Source organism: Phaethon aethereus, assembly GCF_964289735.1.
Source record: "Phaethon aethereus genome assembly, chromosome: 1".
NCBI classification, from domain to species: domain Eukaryota; kingdom Metazoa; phylum Chordata; class Aves; order Phaethontiformes; family Phaethontidae; genus Phaethon; species Phaethon aethereus.
In genome coordinates, this window is record NC_138575.1 from 73,969,400 (window position 1) to 73,989,847 (window position 20,448).

At 38.8% G+C, this 20,448-nt stretch overlaps 1 protein-coding gene across 1 annotated transcript; it reads right to left on the minus strand.

Annotated features, from left to right (window-relative positions):
- Positions 1-2,809: 2,809 nt before the first annotated feature.
- RECQL (RecQ like helicase) lies at positions 2,810-20,390 on the minus strand (the record flags this gene model as incomplete). The annotated part of the gene is made up of 15 exons (XM_081999266.1): positions 2,810-3,465; positions 3,670-3,799; positions 4,662-4,881; positions 6,988-7,079; positions 7,917-8,055; positions 9,651-9,768; positions 9,854-10,002; positions 11,091-11,172; positions 11,738-11,904; positions 13,049-13,247; positions 14,207-14,313; positions 15,171-15,350; positions 16,922-17,119; positions 17,660-17,814; positions 20,245-20,390. The coding sequence occupies 15 exons, from the start codon at positions 20,388-20,390 to the stop codon at positions 3,277-3,279; spliced, it is 2,271 nt and encodes a 756-aa protein (XP_081855392.1). The 3' UTR covers positions 2,810-3,276.
- Positions 20,391-20,448: the final 58 nt, after the last annotated feature.

Here is a 20,448-nt window from a genome sequence, read left to right on the forward strand (position 1 = left end):
AAGCCAGTGTGAGACTATGTCTTGGATTTGGGATGAGAAACTGTTGATAATGTGCTGATGTTTTGGGTTGTTGCTAAGTAGTCAAGGACAGTCCAGCTTCTTGTGCTGGCCTGCTAGCAAGAAGGCTGGGGGTGCACAGGAAGCTGGGAGAGGACATGGCCAGAACAGCTGACCCAAGCCAGCCAAAGAGATATTCCCTACCATACGTCATGCCCAGTACATAAACTGGAGTTAGCCGTGGTGTGGAAATCACTGCTCGGGGACAGGCTATCGATTGCCGGGTGGTGAGCAATTGCTGTATTGGGCATTACTTGTTCTTGTACATTCCTTTGTCAGTATTATTGTTGTTATCGTCGTTTCTTTCTCTCTTTCTGTCCTATTAAACTGGTTTTATCTCAACCCATGAGGTTTTTTTCTAATTCTCTCCCTCATCCCATTGGGGGAGGGGGAGTGAGTGGGCAGCTGCGTGGTGCTTAGTTGCCGGCTGAGGCTAAACCACGACAGAGGGAAAACCTTGAGACTACGCTCACAGGAGCAGTAGATGGAGACTCCCACAGGAGGGAAGGCTGGAAACCCGCTGCTTCCAGCAACACAAAAGGCCTCCTTTTCCACTTGCAGCTCTGCTGTTGCTGAGTAGGTACAGTGCCCTAAGAAAGATGAGGATGACGACTCTGCCAAGGAATGCATCTATGCCAGCTGATCATGAGCCAAGTGTTCATGCGATGAAGAAAAGGAAGATGTTGGGCACAGAGCCCTTGCTGACTTGGAGATATGTTTGTTTCTTACTAGGTGCCCAGATCCCAGATGTTGCTCAGTGACCCTGTGACTGAGAATTTTAAACTTGACAGAGAAGTGAAGAAGACCTAGTAGAACCACTACAGTAGACCTTGGGAGAGAAATTTCTGCTTGTTCAGGGAACTGCTTGTGAGGATCCCAGGGAGACTGCCCTGGAAGGCAAAGGCGTTCAGGAGAGCTGCTTGATGTCCAAACCACAACCTCCTCAAAACACAAATAGTCTAATCCTATGTGCAGGAGGTAGAGCAAGCCTGGCAGAAGGCCAGCACAGGTGAACAGAGAACTCCTCAGCTGGCTCAAACACAAAAAGGAGGCAGAAGGTACAAGATATCTGGAACAAATAGAGACACTGCTTGAGCATACATGGAGGGAGTTAGAATAGAAAAGTCAGTGCTCAGCTGGAGGTGGAACTAGCAAAGGATGTGAAAGGCAGTAAGAAGAGCTTCTGTAAGAACCTTAGCAGCAAAAGGAAGGGTAAGCAAAGTATGGTCCCACTGCTCAGAGGGGTAGAAGAGCTAATGACACAGGACACAGAAAAGACTGAGGTACTTGTGGTGTTTGCCTCATTTTCACTGGTAAGGCTTGCCCTCAGACCTCCCACGTCCCCAAGCCTGTGGGAGTAGAGCAGCAGAGGAAGGTGGAGTTACAGATCACTTAAGCCAGCTGGCCATACACAAAGCCCTAGGACTGGATGGGCTGCACTTGGGGGTGTTGAGGAGGCTAGCTGAGGTCCATGCATGACTTACCACTTCTGAAAGGACTTGGAGACTAGGGGAGGCTCCTTACGACTGGGAAAAGGCAAATATCTCACCCATCTGCAAAAAGGAGGGTGTAAGGTGTTAAATGCCAGTCGGCTTCACCTCAGCCCCCAGAAAACTTTAGGAGCAAATACTCCAGAAGACATTTCCAGACACATGGAGGTGATGGGGAACAGCCACCTAGATACACCAGAAGCAAAGCATACCGGATCAGCCAGTATAACTGCCTGTGTGAATAAGGGGGTAGCAATGGATGTTGTTGTACACCTTGACTTTAGCAAGGCTTTTGACATTATCTCCTATAATTTCCTTACAGCTAAAAATATCAGTGAGATATAGACTGGATAAACGTACAACAAGGTAGGTACAAAGTTGTCTAGACCACCTGGTTCAAAGAATTGGGGTATGTGGTACAAAGTCCAACTGGTGGCCATTTTCTAGTGCCAACACTTAGAGAACAATACTGGGGCCAATATAACTTAGGGTCCTTCACTAACAATCTGGATACAGGGATGGAGCATGCTCCAGCCAGTCTGCAGACAATACCAAGGTTGGGAGAACTGTTGATGCACCAGAGAGCAGAGCTATTATTCAGAGGGACCTAGACAGGCTGGACACATGGGGTGACAGCAACCTCTAAGCTAAAGGCAAAAGCAAAGTCTTGCACCTGAGATGGAGTAAGACCGCCAACAGTACAGGCTGAGGCTGGACTGGTTAGAAGGTAGCTTTGCAGAAAGAGACACAGGCTCTCAATAGATAACAAGCTGAACATGAAGCAGCAGCATGCCTTTGCAGAACAGACAACAACTGCATAATAGGCTATGTTAACAAGAATGTAACTAGCAGTTTGGGGGAAATGACTCCTGGTTATTGAGCACTTGTGAGATTACAGCTGGAGTCCTGGGTTAAGTTTTGCACTTCCCAGCAAGAGAAACACACTGATACACTGGACTGAGTATAGCAGAGGGCTACCAAGCTGCCTAGGTGCTCAGAGAGAAGCAGGGGCTTAGAGAAGAGAAACAGAGAACTGGATTTCTTCCAGATTAAAAAAAAGAAGAAAGCCGGGGGGAGGCAGAGTGATCGTTTTAATCTTGCTGTTGGTCTTCAACTACCTAATGGAAGACCATAGCAGCAATGGGGCCAGACTCTTCTCAGAAGAGCACAGCGATAAGACAAGAGGCAACAGACAAGTTGCAACACAGAAGGTAACAGTTAGCTCTAGGAAATACCCTTTTTTGGTCATAAAGGTGGTCAAATACTGGAACAGGTGCTGAGAGTTGTTGTGGAATCTCCATCCTTGGGGACGGTCAAAACTTAACTGGACACAGCCCTGAACTCCTGTTCCAACTGGACCCGCTCTGAGCAGGAGGTTGGACTAGATGATCTCTGGAAGTCCCTTCCAGCCCGCGTGACTCTGCAATAGTGTTACTATACACTACACTTCCAAAAGACTTAAAAAGGCAACACGGTAATTGTTTGCATTTTGTTGTCATTGCTGTAACGTAAAATATGCACCAGTTATTTTGATATGAAGCATTTTTCCCTTGACTACTAGACTTTTTCTAGATTTGAGCATTTTAAAGATATTTGTTTCCCTGTTGGTTTTTTTTTTTTTTTAATTAAAAAATGCACAAAAAATACCATTACTAAAACACAAACTGAACTTACTGCATTGTCCATGGAGAAGCAAACATGATTAGATCCTAAATGTAGGCTGTGAAACTCAGTCAAGAACTATTTGTTGGTCATCTCCACCTGCCTGAAGCTTAAGCTTCTTTGCTTTTGAGTTAGAACCACAGTTAGGCCGTTTATGTTCCTGTGAATTCTTCACTGTTGAATCTTGGATAGTCTTTGAAACAGTCTGAGCATTTTCTCTGCTTCCTTTCAAATTTGAAGATTGAGATGGTTTGTCCTGTAAGATATACACAGTCCTATTAAAATTCTAACATCGCTTTCCTTTTTCAGTGTTCCTACATAAGAGAGAAGATAATTAGATCTATTTTAAATCTTGTTGAGTGTATTACCATGAAAAATATATTAAGCAGATACCTTTTTCCATTATAGTTTATTTTAATAGTTTGGTATCTATATAGCAAGTCAGTGCAGATATAAATACCTTGCAAACACTTTTCTTGTTTGCTATGCCTTGTATAGTGATGACATGTGCCTCATTTTTCAGCAGACTTGCTTTTGGTCCTATCTTCAGGTAGGATATTGTAGCAAATGCTGTGAAGCTGAAGTCTTCCCTGCATAAATTAAATCAGCATTGTAAGAGAAGGTTGGAGACAAAGACAGGCAAGACCGTGCAGGGGAAAAATGGGACACATTAACCCTTCTGATGGCTGTTCCTAATAGCAGCTTGACTCTGCTTTATCTATACAAGTGGATAGTCACTTAATTTAGAGCGAGTCTGGCAAACACTTAATCTAGTTCAGTTTGTGGACCTTTACACGCACACGTGTCAATCTGTTGGAATATATGGAGGAAAATGAGGATCAAACCAAGTCATCTGCTCTCCCCTTAAGAGTGTAAAAAGTCAGCTGTACAAACAAATGCCACAAAAAATTTAAGACAAAAATAAAGGGATTAAATATTTGATTTGTACATATTCTTGGAACTTCTAAAGCTATGTGAAAAGACACGCCACATACCTCACAGACAGCCAGTTTACAAAAGAAGCACTGTTATTTTCACTATGCTTTCTTTAAATTTCTGCGTACCGCTTTCCACGTTAGCCAGACTGTCCTGACTTAGACTTCATCTGGGCAAGCCCATTTGCTTTGCTTAGCCATGGAATGTAAATGAGACTCTGTATAAATAGCAAACTTCTCCAAAATGAAGCCTGCTGCAGATTTGAAAGTTCAACCTGAATACAGAAGACCTCAGCTTTTTAAAATTGCAAGAGATGCAGCATTTCAAATATTCCTCCAACTTTTGTTTTGACATTTTTGAAGTAGAAATATAGTAATCTTTTGAGGTTTTTTTTTTAAAGACATCAAATACATCTAAAATAAAGGCTAACAATGAAACTAGAGAATGTATCCATTAACATTATTCAGAATTAACACAAAAGTGAAGAAAAAATGTCTACTAGATGATCTTACATACTTCAGATACTGCTGCAGCAGTAAATGGGCAATAATTCTCTCCAGTTCCTCCCGAGGGTGCTTTGGTGGAGTAACTTCAGCCACCCTGAATTTTGATACACCTTTCCCAGACCACGCATCGATTAATTTCAGTGGGGTGAGCTTCTCACTCATGTTTTCAGCTTGCTCAAGTATCTTGATTAGATCCTTGCAGAATCCCGTTATATCCATTTTCTCACATGCTACAAATAAAAGTGAAGTAATATTTAAATAGCAAATTATTTACAGGTATTTAGATAGTATCTACAAATACCTTAGGCGTACACATATATATTAACTTTTATATGTATATCGATAAATAAATAAATGTATAACAAATTAAGCTGTAACTTTCTGTCTGTCAAATTAGGATATATTTGTACTCAAACTTATATTAATCTTTTTACTTCATTATTAGAACTCCACTCCTGCAAACTTTTTTACATGTATTAAACGTTACAAACCACACAAATTATTTCAAAGAACCGTTTACAACTATGTTACTCTGCTGCTGGATTCCTCTTCCTCACCCATAATATTTATTATGGAAAGAATAGAGAGCAAAGAGCAATTGAAGAATATAAGCGAGCCATTTCTTCACAAAAATGAGACAAGAAAAAAGTATTAATTTCATTATACAAATTAGCTTCATCATGACTAATTATTCCAAGCACTAACACATCCAGGTAGTACATAATGATCATGCTTCTACTGCCTGATCATATCATGGCACAGAATTACCCAATTGCCTCCTCCAACATGAAGAATTAAGTACTGAAAAACTAGTACTACTGCTAGGTTTCCTCAGACCTGGCTTATACATCAAAAGGCCCTGGGGGTAAACCAGCAGTAAACAAGATATGTTTCAACTATACTTCCATGCATGGTTCCTGTAAGTCTTGGGTACAAGCCAGTTCCATACTCTACTCAACCTCTGATCCCAGTATAAATTTCAACTAAGCTCCATTTCCAACTAGAAGTTAACAAGACGTTGTTACTTGTATGATTTTGCAAAACAGTTTCATTATATAAATATAACTAACTGTACAAAGGAAAAAAAAAAAAGTTTATATATCTGTTTTCTCTATTTTACACCCCCAAAAAATGTACAAAGTCTAGTTACGAGAACAGCTCTGAATACAGAGTTGTTCCTAAGTTTTTCAAGTGCTGATCACTACATTATCCAAATGCTTCACAACAGATATGAGGTATGAGGATATGGTATTTTCTACATATTACAAGAATTCACCTGTTACTCAAAGAAATTTAAGGTGGTTTTGTGTGTCCAAGAGCGATGCCCAAGACCAACTTTTTCTCAGCACTCTATTCAGAGCTTTCTCACTTTGTATGGGATTTCCTGTGTCCAAACCACAGCTCTCACTGAGTAAGTGCAGCAACAGATACTTTGTGCATCTTCAGAGACTTAGAGCTTTCTGGATGGGTACCAAAAATGACATTTCAAGAAGCCAGTGAACACCCATGAAAGTGTAATTTAAGCTAGCTACCTAACACTGCCCAAGATATTTGTAGGCAAAGCAGCAAAAGACCTTATATCCCAAAATGGCATTCTGCTGAAAACCATCCTCCTTTCCTACGCAGCAGGTCTTGTTTCAGCTTGTCTCCCAAGTTCCCTCTACACCTGGCCAATATGCCCTTCCTCTTATGATCCTAACTTTCTTCCAAGGGAAGAGTGCACACTGGACACACATTGTGCTGTTAGGGCTCCCATGTGGCAAAATCCTGAATTAGTGTGCTCAGTTGCTCTGCACAAATGTCATGCACGGTCCTGACACAGGTAGGTCTCATGAGCATGCAGCACTGAAATCCTCCGAGATTTTACCAGGCAAGTTGTAAAAGGACATGTGCAAACTGTGCCTTCTCAGAACCGAAGTGTGAACAGTTTGGCATGCAGAGAGCAAGAGGCTCCTTCTCAAAATAATGCTTTCACACATAAAAACACCCCTGAAACAAACCCCAACACATACCAGAATCTTTTTAAAACAGTTAAGTCAATCTCCCCTTTGCCCCAGCTTCACTTTTGGGAACAGGTGAATGGCTGAGCCTGAAAGATACCAAAGTGTTTGGCCTCAGGCAAAAAGCCAAACCAGAAAGTATCATGCTAAACATCCTCAATTTGGCAACACTAAGCTAAAAAAACCTGATGTTCATAACAAAAGTTGAACCTTGGAGACCAGCGGTATTACAAGCAAACATTACTGAAGTTGCTCACAGTTTGTCTAAATTAGGTATTTCTTCAAGCCAACCTTCTCCACTTCCCTCCATCCTTGGCTATAAAAAAAATTACTTACAGTTCTCTCTACAGCAGTTATCACACATTCTGTTGCAGTTTGCAGAATCCCATACTTCATCAAAATGATGGGCAATGAGGACCCGGCGACACCTCAAAGAAGAGAGCAAAAGAGGGAGTACAGAACATAAATGTAGACTCCTGTGTCATAAATCATGAAGTGGCAAAAAAAGGTCCCCTGGGACAGCTCATATCTCAAAACAAGCTTGAAGAATTATATCAGGAAAAAATAAAAAAAGCAAACACTGCAATACTGTATTCCCTGTCAGTTACACTAATAAGAGTAACTAGTAGCTTTCAACAATACTAAACATTGCTGTAAGAAGAGTTTGGTTAAAGCAGAAAGCACATATAATCTGCAATTCCAACAGAATAAAAAATCATAAGAATACGAACTAATTCTTAGACTGAGGCCAACAAAGGAGGCCAATGCATGAGTCATCCACAACATAAATACAAGTGTTTTCCACCAAGTATTCAACACAACTCAGTGCAGCAGATGAACCATTAAACACACGCAGATTCCTGTATGGCTGTGAAACACGGGTATCTTAGAGCAAAAAACAAAGTATTCCCGTATTTGCTCTGAATGGGATTTGAAATCCAAACACTGTTTGATGACAGATATTTTATTTCAAAATAACTGCTTCCTGAACTTCATCCTGAAGCTGGCAAGCAACACACCAACATTCAGTTGTGTGCAAGAGTATACACATACTGAGCAGACAAACCACAGACGCCAAACTCAAGACTGTTACAATAGTAGTGCTTCTATAGTGTGGTGGGGTTGTTTTGGTGGTGGTTTTATGGGGTTTTTTGTTCAGTGCTTTTTTTTTTTAAATACCTTCTGGGGGAAAAAAAAAAAACAAACCCAACAGAAGTAGTCTAATTATTTGTAAACTAAGCAACCAAGCCATCACAGTAACTTACTTGTTCATATTCTGGCAGTAAGACACCATATCATACAGCTTCTCTTGCCCTACATTTTCCATCACTACCATTGAGCTGATTCTGAATATATCTCCAAAACCGTAATACAAAATGCAGTCAGCTTTTTGGTCATCTCTACCTGTAATGCATTAAAAAAAACCCCAAAAATTAGACTCTGAACTTTAGATGAGACTTACTTTAAGTATCGCATTTTCTGGTACAAATTCCACTCTTATCTGCATGGGCTTCTGGAGCCCCTATATAGACAGTGCTTGACTGTAACAGAGTATCAAGCATAACATATTATCTGCTAGAACATAACATGATACAGACTAGAAATAAAATAGATTTAGAACAGTCTTCTAAAACTACAGAATCAAGCAAACTGAAAATAGTACACAATGAAGATTTTTATTCTTTCACGACTAAAATAAAATATTAGTGTCATACAGAAAGTCAGTGAAATCACCATTTTCTCACCCTAACACCTCTTGGAAAATCCTAGCCAAATACATCTTGAAGTCTAAGTCTTATTTGACCAAAAGACATTGTGAGCTTCAAATACCTTATTAGGTATTAATGGTAATAAATAGAGAATTAGGTATGATTTCATTAAATATTCCACTTAAAATCAACTGTGTCTTCTATAGCTGAACTTCGATCACATCTTCCTTCCTGTTGCCCACCCCTCCCAGTGATGTGCTGATGGGTGCCCTCCTGCTGTATACAAGATCCAGAGAGCAGAAAAGGTCTAAAAAAACCTAAACTTTGAAAAAGTTTAACATATAACAGAAAGGAACTACTTCACTTGGCTGGGCAGTCAAGGGGAAAAAGGAAGGTTTCACAAGCCAAGTTCAGGCAAATGAGCAGCAGGGCTTAATTAATGCCCCCCCCAAAGAATCTAATTTAAATCGAGTTATGAAAAAGAAATACACACAAGCTTGCTCTAATCACCTCAAGTTGATAAACATTGTGAAACAACTATTTCAGCACCCATATGGCCCTTGTCTCTCTAGTGTAAGCAGATGCCAACGCCCACAAACTTTGATGACCATTGTATTTCTTAGGCCAGCATTAAGGCCAATTTCTATCATACAGGCATAGTTAAAATCTCAACCGGTTGCCCCTCAGAGTCCTTAAACACAGATTTGATTCCGTCTTTGAAAAAGTAGTAATGCACAAGGTCAAAAAACCCAAAACAAAACATCACAAAACCTTTAAGCTGTAACAACTATTTAGTGCTGCTATACATTGATCAATCCTTGAAAATTCCCTGCCTCAGACTCCCCATCCTACTTGTATTTCTGTGTCCACTGAAATGCATACAGAGGTAAGACATCATCTAGAGACAACCTGAGCAAATCACACATCCCAGTTGCTATGCAAAGCAAAACAAAATAATCCTTTCTGTAACATACATTTGATAAGTCAATGTCATGTTATGACATTATTCTGGTAAGCCACAGATGTCACAAAAATCAAGTAATTAAAAAAATGCTGAGCAAAGGTCTAGGTACTTCATTATTCTTTGCTACACTGCAGCAGAGAGGCCCGAGATCATGAATGTAGTTTAAATTTGCTTTGAAGTATCTTTACAGAGGCAGAGTGGCATTATACACTTTGGAACCTGTCTCAAAGACAAGACACTTCGCACAAATGGCTGAAATCGAAGTACAATTGTATTGGTTTAACAGATGCAAATGGCTACTTCGCAAAAGCCATTTCCTACAATACCTGCACGTCCACTCTCTTGGTAGTAGTTCTCCATGGATTTGCTCATAGAATGATGAATTACAAACCTCACATCAGGTTTATCAATTCCCATGCCAAAAGCAACAGTCGCCACTACAACCTGAAATAAGATTAAAAAAACATCAAGGTACCAAAACACAATTTGTTTAAATGAGACATAAGTCTATGAAAAGTATCGACTTAACCTGGATTTGATTTGCTGCCCATCCTTTATGAACTTTGGTCTTATATTTAGCATCCATGTTTGCATGGTAGGTCCCTGCCTTGATTCCCAGTTTCTGCAAACTCACAGTAACTTGCTCAGAATCCTTCTGAGAAAAACAGTAAACGATTCCTGCACAAGAGTGAAAGATGACTTATTATAATGTCTTAAAAAAAACCCCGAATCTGAAATCCCCAATTCTTAAAAACAACTTTGACAATTTTATTAACTTAAAAATAAATCCATTAAAAAAACCCCAGTAAACGATCTTTGTGCCTATTCAGTCTGCAGTATTGGTAGCCATGAATGGAACTTCAATTACCAGCTTTGACTTGCAGGCTAAAAAGAAAACATGGGTGCCAACCCACATAATCATGGAAGTATTCTATTACTGTTCAAGGAGGACGATGGTTATTAATGCTTATGTAAAGGAGTGCTGTTCCTTACGACATCTATCACATCTCACCTGAGGTTTACAGATAAATCTGCTTTTTGTCATTAGTCAGTCTGGGCTAACTCAAGGATTACACACAAAGCCATGTAATTTGTGATCATCTTAGTACAATTTGTACTCGGGGAGCTGCTCACCACAGCCACAGAGTTCCACAGCAGAGACAAGGGCAAGACTGCTGCTCCGGAAAATTGGGTTCTGTTGCCTTTGTAATATAGCTCTCCTCTTTAATTGCACTACATAATTTATTGACTACACAAAGTCCAACTTTTACAGTTCTGCTTTCATCACAAAAGCACAATTCACCCCACCACACACCCATTCTGACCATTGAATAATACACGAATCTTATGATCAAATATGAAAAAAAAGTGTTAAAGATAGTAAGTTTCCTGACACATAGATACCAAATGACATACACGTAATTTAAGAACATAGAGATAACCTTTTTTGAGCCTTGTTTTTACAATCTTAAAAATTGCTATTATTCTTATCTACATAAACATTGTTTTATATACATCGACATTACATTTCAATACTTCAGAAGATATAAGTAAACTGTAAAGACATTTAAACACTAATGAATGAAAAGAGTAATTATTCAAGGTATGGATCTTATTAAATTTCATTTCTTTTAATGCCAGATGCTTAATGTATGATGAAGGCAGAATTTCTGTACACATTTCAGGATCACTTGTAAACATCCCTGTAACGCTTAAGGTTATAAAAAAATATCATGCTTCTTTTTGGTTTTGTTTACACTTTTTACCTGAGAGTCCTTTGTATCTTCCATTAATGATCTTAACTATGTCCTCAATGAAATCTTCATTATTTGAAGGTTTATGCCGAACCTCAAAAATATAATATACACATGCCAGAGAGTTCCTCAAGCAGGCACACAGTCTGTCAAACAAACCTATTATTCTACCTCTTCTGGTACAATAAACACAACTATTCTGCCATTTAACCAAAATTACTATATTCTCTTTGTGTACAGTCAGATCACATCTCAAAAGTCCATAGGGGGCAGGGGGGGCTATCACAAGTTTTCCCATGAAGAACAATAAAAGAAGCCGTGGCCAAACTGAAAATACCATACCTCACAATAATTCACAACTTTTTGTAATCATATTTGACATATTTTCCAACAGGCTGTAGCAGTTTGAGCCTGCTACCTCTCCCCTGTACACAGTCTTATCTGCTAGGCCTTGCTCACAAACAGAGAGCAGCCCAAGTTCCTCTGCAGCTGACAGCAAGTTCAGCAAGATGAAGTCACAAAAGAAAATCATCATTCAGTTGAAAAGCTATTTATTATTAAAATGTATAGTTGAAAAGTTTATTCTAAAATTCATCAACTGTAACTTACAGAAGCTAACATGACTGTGATGCAATCAAACAACAGGTAGTAAGACATACCTCATAGTAAAGATTGGGCCGGTTGAAAGAAGCAGTAAAGGTAATGCACTTCTGAACATGCAAAATTTTCTGAGCATCCTTTAAGACATGATTTGTAGCAGTTGCTGTCAATCCAATCAAGGGAGCATTGGGAAACTGTCTTTTCAAGATACCAAGAGACTTGTAGTCTAAACAAGAAAACAAAAAAGGGAAAGAAAAAGATTTCTCATACCATAGATCCAAAGTTAAAAAAGATATTAATGTAAATAGCATTCAATGGGGTAATACTGCAATAGATGTTATTACTGATCAATTTACCACAAAACTAATTTATACATCCAAATCAAGTAATCAAAACAGATGCTTTCTCTTCTAATTGAATTTTACAGAAACAGCCAAAATTCAGAAGGCAAAACACATTGAAATAGAAGTTCTTCAAAAGTTAGAAAAATATAAGTGGCATCACATTAACCAACGTTCAGGTTACTTTGAAGGTCTGTTTTCACAAACAGCTTTTCAGCAAACATTGCTTTGGTAATAAACAAGCAATATGGAATTTGGATACATAGGCCCGACTGTATTAAGGAAAGATTTTAAAGGCTCAGCGCTGACAATCCTTTGCTGCCTTAAAACAGAAATGAAGCCAGAGGTACATACCCAAATTCCATGTTGTCTGTTTAACTGGCATGGCTTTTTTGCTCAGACACAACTTTTTAACAAAACTGCAAAGGTTGACTTTACAGTTACTATTGCTTCAAATCAGATTTTCTTTCAAAGGCAAAGAAACAGTAACCAGTAAGTCACAGTCTTCTAAAACTGACAAGATAGGAAACAGACTAAAGCACATTTTCTTTCCCTTCAAGTCAAGGGCGTTTGTTTCAACTTGCTTTAGAAGCGATTAAAATTTCTCTCACAAATTTACAAAGTGCTCTACCTCTGTCACCCAGAGTGTTAGGGGGGCAGTATATAGAACGACACTTTTTCATGTAGCAGTAGATTAAAGATGAATGTACTGTCCATATTAAAGATGGCAGCCAAAACTTAACTTTAATCGGAGCTTAATGAAATGAAAATTAATTAGGAGTTTTTCAGAATATTGACAGCAAAATCTACATTGAAATTGCCCTCATTTGCATGAACTTAGCTCCTGACACAGCTCAAGGATATAGCCATTTGTGAACTAAACTTAAAGTACTTGAGACAACACAGGTACTTGCCATACACTACGTATTTACTTAACACATGAAGAAACCACCTGGCTTTATTTCAGGCCTAACCCATTATTTATTGATGCCTGAATAATACCGCAAACCAGATTTCTAATAAGCATACCAGGCCTGAAGTCATGGCCCCATTGACTACAGCAATGGACCTCATCTACAGCAATGCGAGCAAGGCACCCTGCTTGATAAGCTTTCTCTAGCTTTGACATGAACATTTTGCTTTTTGCAATCTTCTCCGGGGTCACATAAATGAGCTTCAGTTGTGAATTTCTGTCTAGCATTTCGGTATGAACCCACTTCACATGTTCCTGTTCAAAACAAAAGGACAAATCAGGGGCTAACAAACTAGGACAGCACTAAGCAACTTCAGTGTGTTAAGATTCTTAAAAGGTTATTAACAGTGCATAAGGAATAATTAACAGAGACTGATAAACTGTTACATAGTGTTTACCACTACTATAAGTCTTTGCAGAAGATCATTATATATACAATGTTAATTTTAATACTTGGAAAATCTGCCACAGAACTTTGAAAAAGCAAACTATTGAATATCTGTCTTTGCTTCATCATGTGTTATCAGTATATTCCCCATAACCTATGTACCAAACATGCCTGTGGTACTACAAGTATAAAACAATTTCTTACACACAATTGCAGTCTTTATTACTGAGTTTTCAAAGCACTCTACCTCACAGCAGGCTCCAAGTTTGGCATACTGCATCAAGCCACTAACCTATCAAATCCAGTGTCATGTGCAAGTTAATGACCACAGCCTCCTAGTAGTCAGGAAAATACATTTCACTGTAAAAAGCAATTGACTAATAACAGCCTGGGAAATAAGTTGTTTCTTGGCCTCTGGAACAAACAGCTTACCATCCTAAAGTAAGATAAATAATTATATGTAAAAGCCTGCACTGCTCAACATGTTACTAGTGGATAAAAATCACCTACTCCAATCTTCTAAGTCTAGAAACTGAGTAAAAATCTACAACACACACCAGCCAAAGGCACTTCACATCCTCTAAATAGCCCCATGGAATCTATTTATTCCTTGAAAGTTTTACATGTGTTCTTGTCATTGAAACAAGAATGCAAGATACTTATTCATGTTATCTGTATCACAGCACATAGCTGGCAAGATACTGTTGATAGAATGGCATTTGCTGATAGAACTGTGCCATTCATTCAGTACTCAAACAATACACACAGAGGCAAGACACCAGCACATACACCATAAAAATCATGAAGACTTGGCAGTTAAACATACCTTACTGCTTGAAGCATTTAATAAAGCTGCAGAAATCCCAAGCTGTTCCAAAACCATGAGCTGATCTTCCATAAGTGATATCAAAGGACATATCACAAGTGTAAAACCTGTAACAATCAATCATTATGCAAACTGAGCAGTTCAGCTGTCACAAATATCTCCTCTAATACTTTTTACTAATGCATCAGCCCTACTCTGAAGAAACTGCCAAACGTGAGTAGCAGATTCCCCTCCTAGATAGCTGGTAAATGATGATAAGCTGGTCACATATGGATACTTCTGATCAACTGCCTGTGACATGCACCTTACCTTAGAATCTAGACCACAAACAGCTGAGCAGAGTGTAAGAACTAATATACAAACCAAAGAAAGTTGTGTTCACATCTGTGTCATGAGGTGCTAGTTTACCACACAACTAAGCAATGCTTGTTATTGGTAAATTTCGTCCTTGTAGTAAATAACCTTCCATGCAAATGGATGGGTCTTCTTTTTTTAAGAAAAAAACAGCTCAAAAACTGGAACTGGGTATTTATTTTTAAAAATTAATACACAAAGAGTCTCCCAAATAATCTGAAGCTAAAACTTTAGAGTAGAACAGACAAATAAGAAATATCCATACTTTAAGAATTCATAGTCTGTATATTGAATTAAAACAAAGACAAAAGAAAACAGTGACAAACTTTTAAAAAGTTCTTTCAGTGTTTAATAACAAAACATATTGAGAGGAACTAGATAAATTATTTACACCTAAAAGGCACATCTATTTTAAAGCTACTGCTGCTTCAGAGAAAATAAAGCAGGAGAATAAAGAAAATATTTTTAGTAAATCTTTCTCTCATACCTTTGCTCTTTTTTCCCCATACCATGATATCAGACATCAATATAATATTCATTCTCCAAATAACAATAAAAGGGAGACAATAAATCCCATTGCTTATATATGACCTTTTCTTCCCTTACATACCATCAGAACAGACAGCTGGTAACTGATAGCAAAGGCTCTTTCCACCACCTGTAGGCATGACAAGAAATATATCCTTTCCTGCCAATGCAGCGTTTATTGTTTCAAGTTGCAAGGACCTAAACTTCTGGAGTTTAAACTTGCTCTGCAGCACAGTTTTTATCTTCTCATACCATGGAAAATCTGTTAAGGGAAAAAAACCAAACACATTTCATAATGGAGTTTGTTAAAATATACGAAGGAGGGCAATTTGCATATACAATAACTAAATCTGGAAGCAATACAATTTTAGATCTGGTAATGTGTTCAAAGATTCAATAATGGCACACAAAAAGCTACGCACAACCTGAGTCTTTATACACTAATTTCTAAGGTGTACCTTTGAAAACCCTATGAAATGTAAACACAATCCATGAGACTAAAGGCTCTCATTGCACATAAATGCGAACTAATGCTAAAAACTCACAAGCAGATGAACTTCAAAGTGCTAATGATCAAGTTAACTAATTAGTCCAAAATTAAATGGAAATGAGAAGCCCACCCTGAAAATAAATAAAACTGAGCCCTACAACAGTCTCACTACTAAGTTGCCCAAATGCTTCCCTCATACAAATGCAACGATTACAAATAGTATAATGAAGGCAGGGCTACTATTTTTTCCTCTGAAACCAAGAAAAGCCTCTCACTGACTTTGGTGAGCTTTGTACGGGGGACCAAATTTAACTACAGTTCTTATTCAAGATGTACGCAGCATCTGATTGCAAAGATGTTAGTTTTCAAAGCATAGGAGGAGTGAACCAGGCACAAAGTCACCCAAAACAAATAGATTTGTTCAATAGCATCAATCTGCAATTATAAAGTATCGGTATTCTTACACATGCATAACACTTTTATCAAACACACACAAATATGGATGACACTACAAAATTAATTTCATTTTTAGAAAATCCAAAAAGGAGGATACATACAGTAGATAAAGGTAGAAACTAAAAATGTATTTTTGAATTGCAAGTGAAGCAAAAGAGGACAGGACAAAAATAATAAAAAGATCTGAATTTAATTTGGCTAGGCATAACGTGGCAAAGACGCATGAGCTATCCAGGACTTGAGTTAATGCTTACCTTGAAAGACAGCACTTCTAAAAGAACAGCAGCCCTCACACCACCATGGGGCACTTACCACTTGGACTAACTCTATCATACTAATGTATTCTACGTTACTTTTGGCAGTCAGCATCCATCTAATTTGTATAATTTGGTAAGATGGTGAGGCTACATAACCCACGCAAACACAACCAGTGTCCTACCTACTCAAGCAAGAAGAAACACAAAGACAGCAAGAAGTAACTTTGAGAGTGCAAGACCATTATTATCAAACCCCAATAAGATCCAGAGTAACTATTTTTAGAACATAAACAAACAGGGAATATAAGTATTGTGATATATCCAGACTTACTCCAAGATTCTTTACAGCAAATCAAATCAAGTTGTGACTTTGCAACAAGAAAAGAATAAAAGTAGTTGTAACAGGCCATTCTTGTGATAATTCTGCCCAGAAGAACTCAGATTAGTATTTAGGAATGTCCAGGGAGTTAAGTACAAACACTACCCCGTGCAATTAAGATGGCAGGTCACCCAGGTGAAACAAAATTAAATAGGACAATATCATTATCCAAACAAAACCCTGTATGAACATATTTCCCCTACTAATTAGTTTACTTCTATGTTAGAATATTTGAATTTGACTCTGCAAACCTTTTTTGTTCCACACCTCAGCTGAGGTTTCATTGTCTTTACTTCCACCTGCCTCCGGGTCTCCCGAGGACTGCTTTATCAGACTCTCTACCCTCATCTTCTTTTCAATAAGTTCCTGCTGCTTATCCACAAGCTCCTGAATTTGCATCTCCACTGCTTGCAGTTCATTTTCAATGGAAACCAGTACCTCCTCTAGCACTGAAGGGAAAAGCAAGGTGAAGGCAGAATAGAGACTACAGTAACATGCTAATCTCTGGTTTAAATGATATTTTATTTAATTCGTTGATTAAGGACAATCAAAATTAAACACAAACCAAAAGCATCTAGAGAAACAGACAGCCTGACAGGCCCACCAGTAAGATTGTAGCAACTAATATTGTATATGTCATGTAAAAATACTTTGGAAGTCTTAACAACATATTTCTTGTATTAGTAGGTCATATACACACATATAGTGTAAGTTGTCATCTCTGACACAGTCTTTGAGAGATATGCAACACTATCATTGCCTGCGTCAATTAACAGAGAAAAAATATATTACAATCCAGTTTCTCAAAAGCAGTACCTCTCCAGAGAAACACCTGAAATAATTTTATTTTCTGCAGATGCACATTAAGCAGTAAAAAGCATATTGCATCTGCCCTGATATTAAATATGTGTTATAAGGAAGACAATGAGTACTCCAGCCAATTCCAAGGTAAGCACAACGTTAGAACATTTTTAATAGAAAGTGTTTACATGTGAGAAGCAACATTGATTTTAGCAAGCAAAGGTCTTCTGAAAGTGGAAATGGGGACATTAGCAAAAAGCAACATTTCATGCACCCAGATCTCCATTCTGCATAGAACCAGAGGGTCTGCTGAATGTCAAGGTTCGAACACAGAGGGCAAAAGCTTTTGTGAACGGAAGCCATTCTTCAGATCTGAAAAAAATGAAGAAAATACTCCCCAAAAGCTTGGGTTACATAATTGAATCTTTGGCAGGAATTTGCCTCTTTACATCCTAATATGCATCTCTCTGAATTACAGACTGTGTTCTAGAATCTAGTCCCCGGGGTTTAAAAGAATAATTAACACATACCACAGCACACCAGGCATGTACCACCATTTCAGAACCAGGTCAGAAAAGCATCAGAAATGTCTCACTCCCACCCACCTCCCCAAAAGATGAGATTTTGGTCCAAGCATAGCAGATATAATAGTCTACTTATGGAAGCAAAAATGTCTGATATGGAAAAAGATAGCCTCATTACAAATGGCATAAAATGGGGACACTTGTTTTTCTAAATGCCACTGTTACTCATCAGGAAAGAGTTGAAAGTATTTTAATGTGAAGCGTATTTTCAAAATATTGAAAACCAAGTGATTTCCTTAGCAAACTGGCTTTTTAGTTTTTATCTAAGAAACAAGTTATCCAGTAAAAGAACATTTTCTTTAAATCTGAAGGATAACAACATAGACTCCACAAACTCTTTTCTGCATGCATTAAATTCATACAAATAGCAATTAGTAACAGCAGGTGATCATGTCTGTTAGCTAAAAGATAGCAAAATTAACATATTGAATACCAATTTGGGATTACCTGCAACGGCTGCCATCTTTGGAGATTAGAGAGTGTTATCCTTAGGCGATCTTACTTAACCAAGTAACTGTCACTAAGAATAAAATAAATTTTAAAAAAAGAAAAATTATTTCATGAGTAATCCTCTAAACTTAGAGCAAATGTACTGCATGAGATTCTTCATTAATATAGGAGGTGTTAATATAACAGTTTGAGTACTAGTTCACTTAATCTGCCTACATAAATATGAACAACTAGACGGCAACACTCTTTCTGCAAAAGGGACAGATACCAACTCACAACCAATTCCTTAGGCTATAGCTTGCCAGCCTTCTAAATGAAACCAAGTGAATTTTGACCAACTCATAATTTTCTACAAAAGGCATGGTCTAATATAGGCCAGTCATTCACCTACCTTTGACTTTTTTTTTGTCTCTTCAAAGACTATTTTACAGAAAAATCTGAATTAATTATATTGTACCCCTTAGAAAAGCAGCCACCATTAACATCTAGAGGATCTTCTAGGAGGAAGCAGAAAGCTAGTTTGGTTCAGAGAAGGGTGACTAGTTTTGACTAGATCATCAGTGAGATGAACTTAGAATTCTATTTTTTGGATAATTTTTTTGAACAACATTCTTTGTTATTATTATATGCTAATAAGACAAAATTCAAGAAACTTGGTATTCTGAACTATTTATTACATACAAATCTGAGGAGCCAAACCTGAGGGAAAGTCATTCTGTCTTTACACCACCTGCCACTTGCACAAATCTTATTGGAAATATTAGTCTCACCAAGCTAGGGACATCCAGAAAAATCAGTAGGTGTGGAACAGACACATCGTAAGTGCAATATGCTACTTTTATTCCCCGCCAGTAAACACAATCCTCAAAAATATCACTAGGCTGATAACTCAGGAAACATAAACCATTTTCTTATGCAAGGAGCATGAATGGAATTAAAATTACCTACAAAAGTTTCCCTATATGCTACTAAAGCTCCACAAGTCTTTAATTTAGCTCCTGCCTTTAAAAGAAGTAGCTCAGCATACCTTACAATTGATTCTATATCACCACTGCCAACAAAGACCCTCAGTTACCATTTGATTCCTCAAAATGCAGTTCCTAAGAAACCGAAAGATAAACTCATATCTTATAAACCCCAGCAGACAAAAGGTAAGTGGAAGCATCCTACCTGTTAGGCAGTTTTATCCCATTGTAAAACCAGCTGAACTCCTGTGAAGCCATTCTATTACTGCTTTTTCTAAATAGCCCACCAGTGGGGAAAGAGAGGCCTATAAGGAGATACATGATGGCCATGCCTAGAACAGGCCGGTTAGCAACCGGCGCCACTTTCCACCCTGCACAGGTTTAAAGTGTCATGTCCAAGCACTGGCAGCTTTCTGACCCCACCTTCTATCCAGCCGCCCAACTAAAGCTCTTCAGTCCCAACTCCAAGAAGTGAGTGAAGTTAACAGAGCATTACCAGACAAAGAACCCTTAAAATTAGGGAATAACGCCAACAGTAATTGCACGAGCATGGTGTGTCGTCTTACCAGTAGCTTAACCAGGTGAAAAAAAATCTACAATCCAGCAATAAAACCCTGAGAAGGCACCTTAAAAAAGTTCATTAAGCGAGGGGGAAAAAAAAAAAGTCAAACCCAGAGCAGGGAGATATATTTACACCGGCCGCTTCAGCATCCGTCGTCACCTGCAAGCCGAACACGGGCCGCGAGCACGACACGCCGGGAGCGCCCGCCTCACCGAGGTGGCCCCGCGCCTCCAGCGGCCCGTGGCAGGGACGCCACCTGCTCCGCCGGCCGGAGGCTGCTGGGGCCGCACAGGCGGAGGAGGAGGTGGCGGCCGGCAGGCCCGCCCCGCCAGCGGCCTCGGCCCCCGCCGCGCCTCATTATCCCACTTCCTCCCGCGCGAGGACCACAGCCCCGGCGCGCTCCGCGCCGCGCCGTC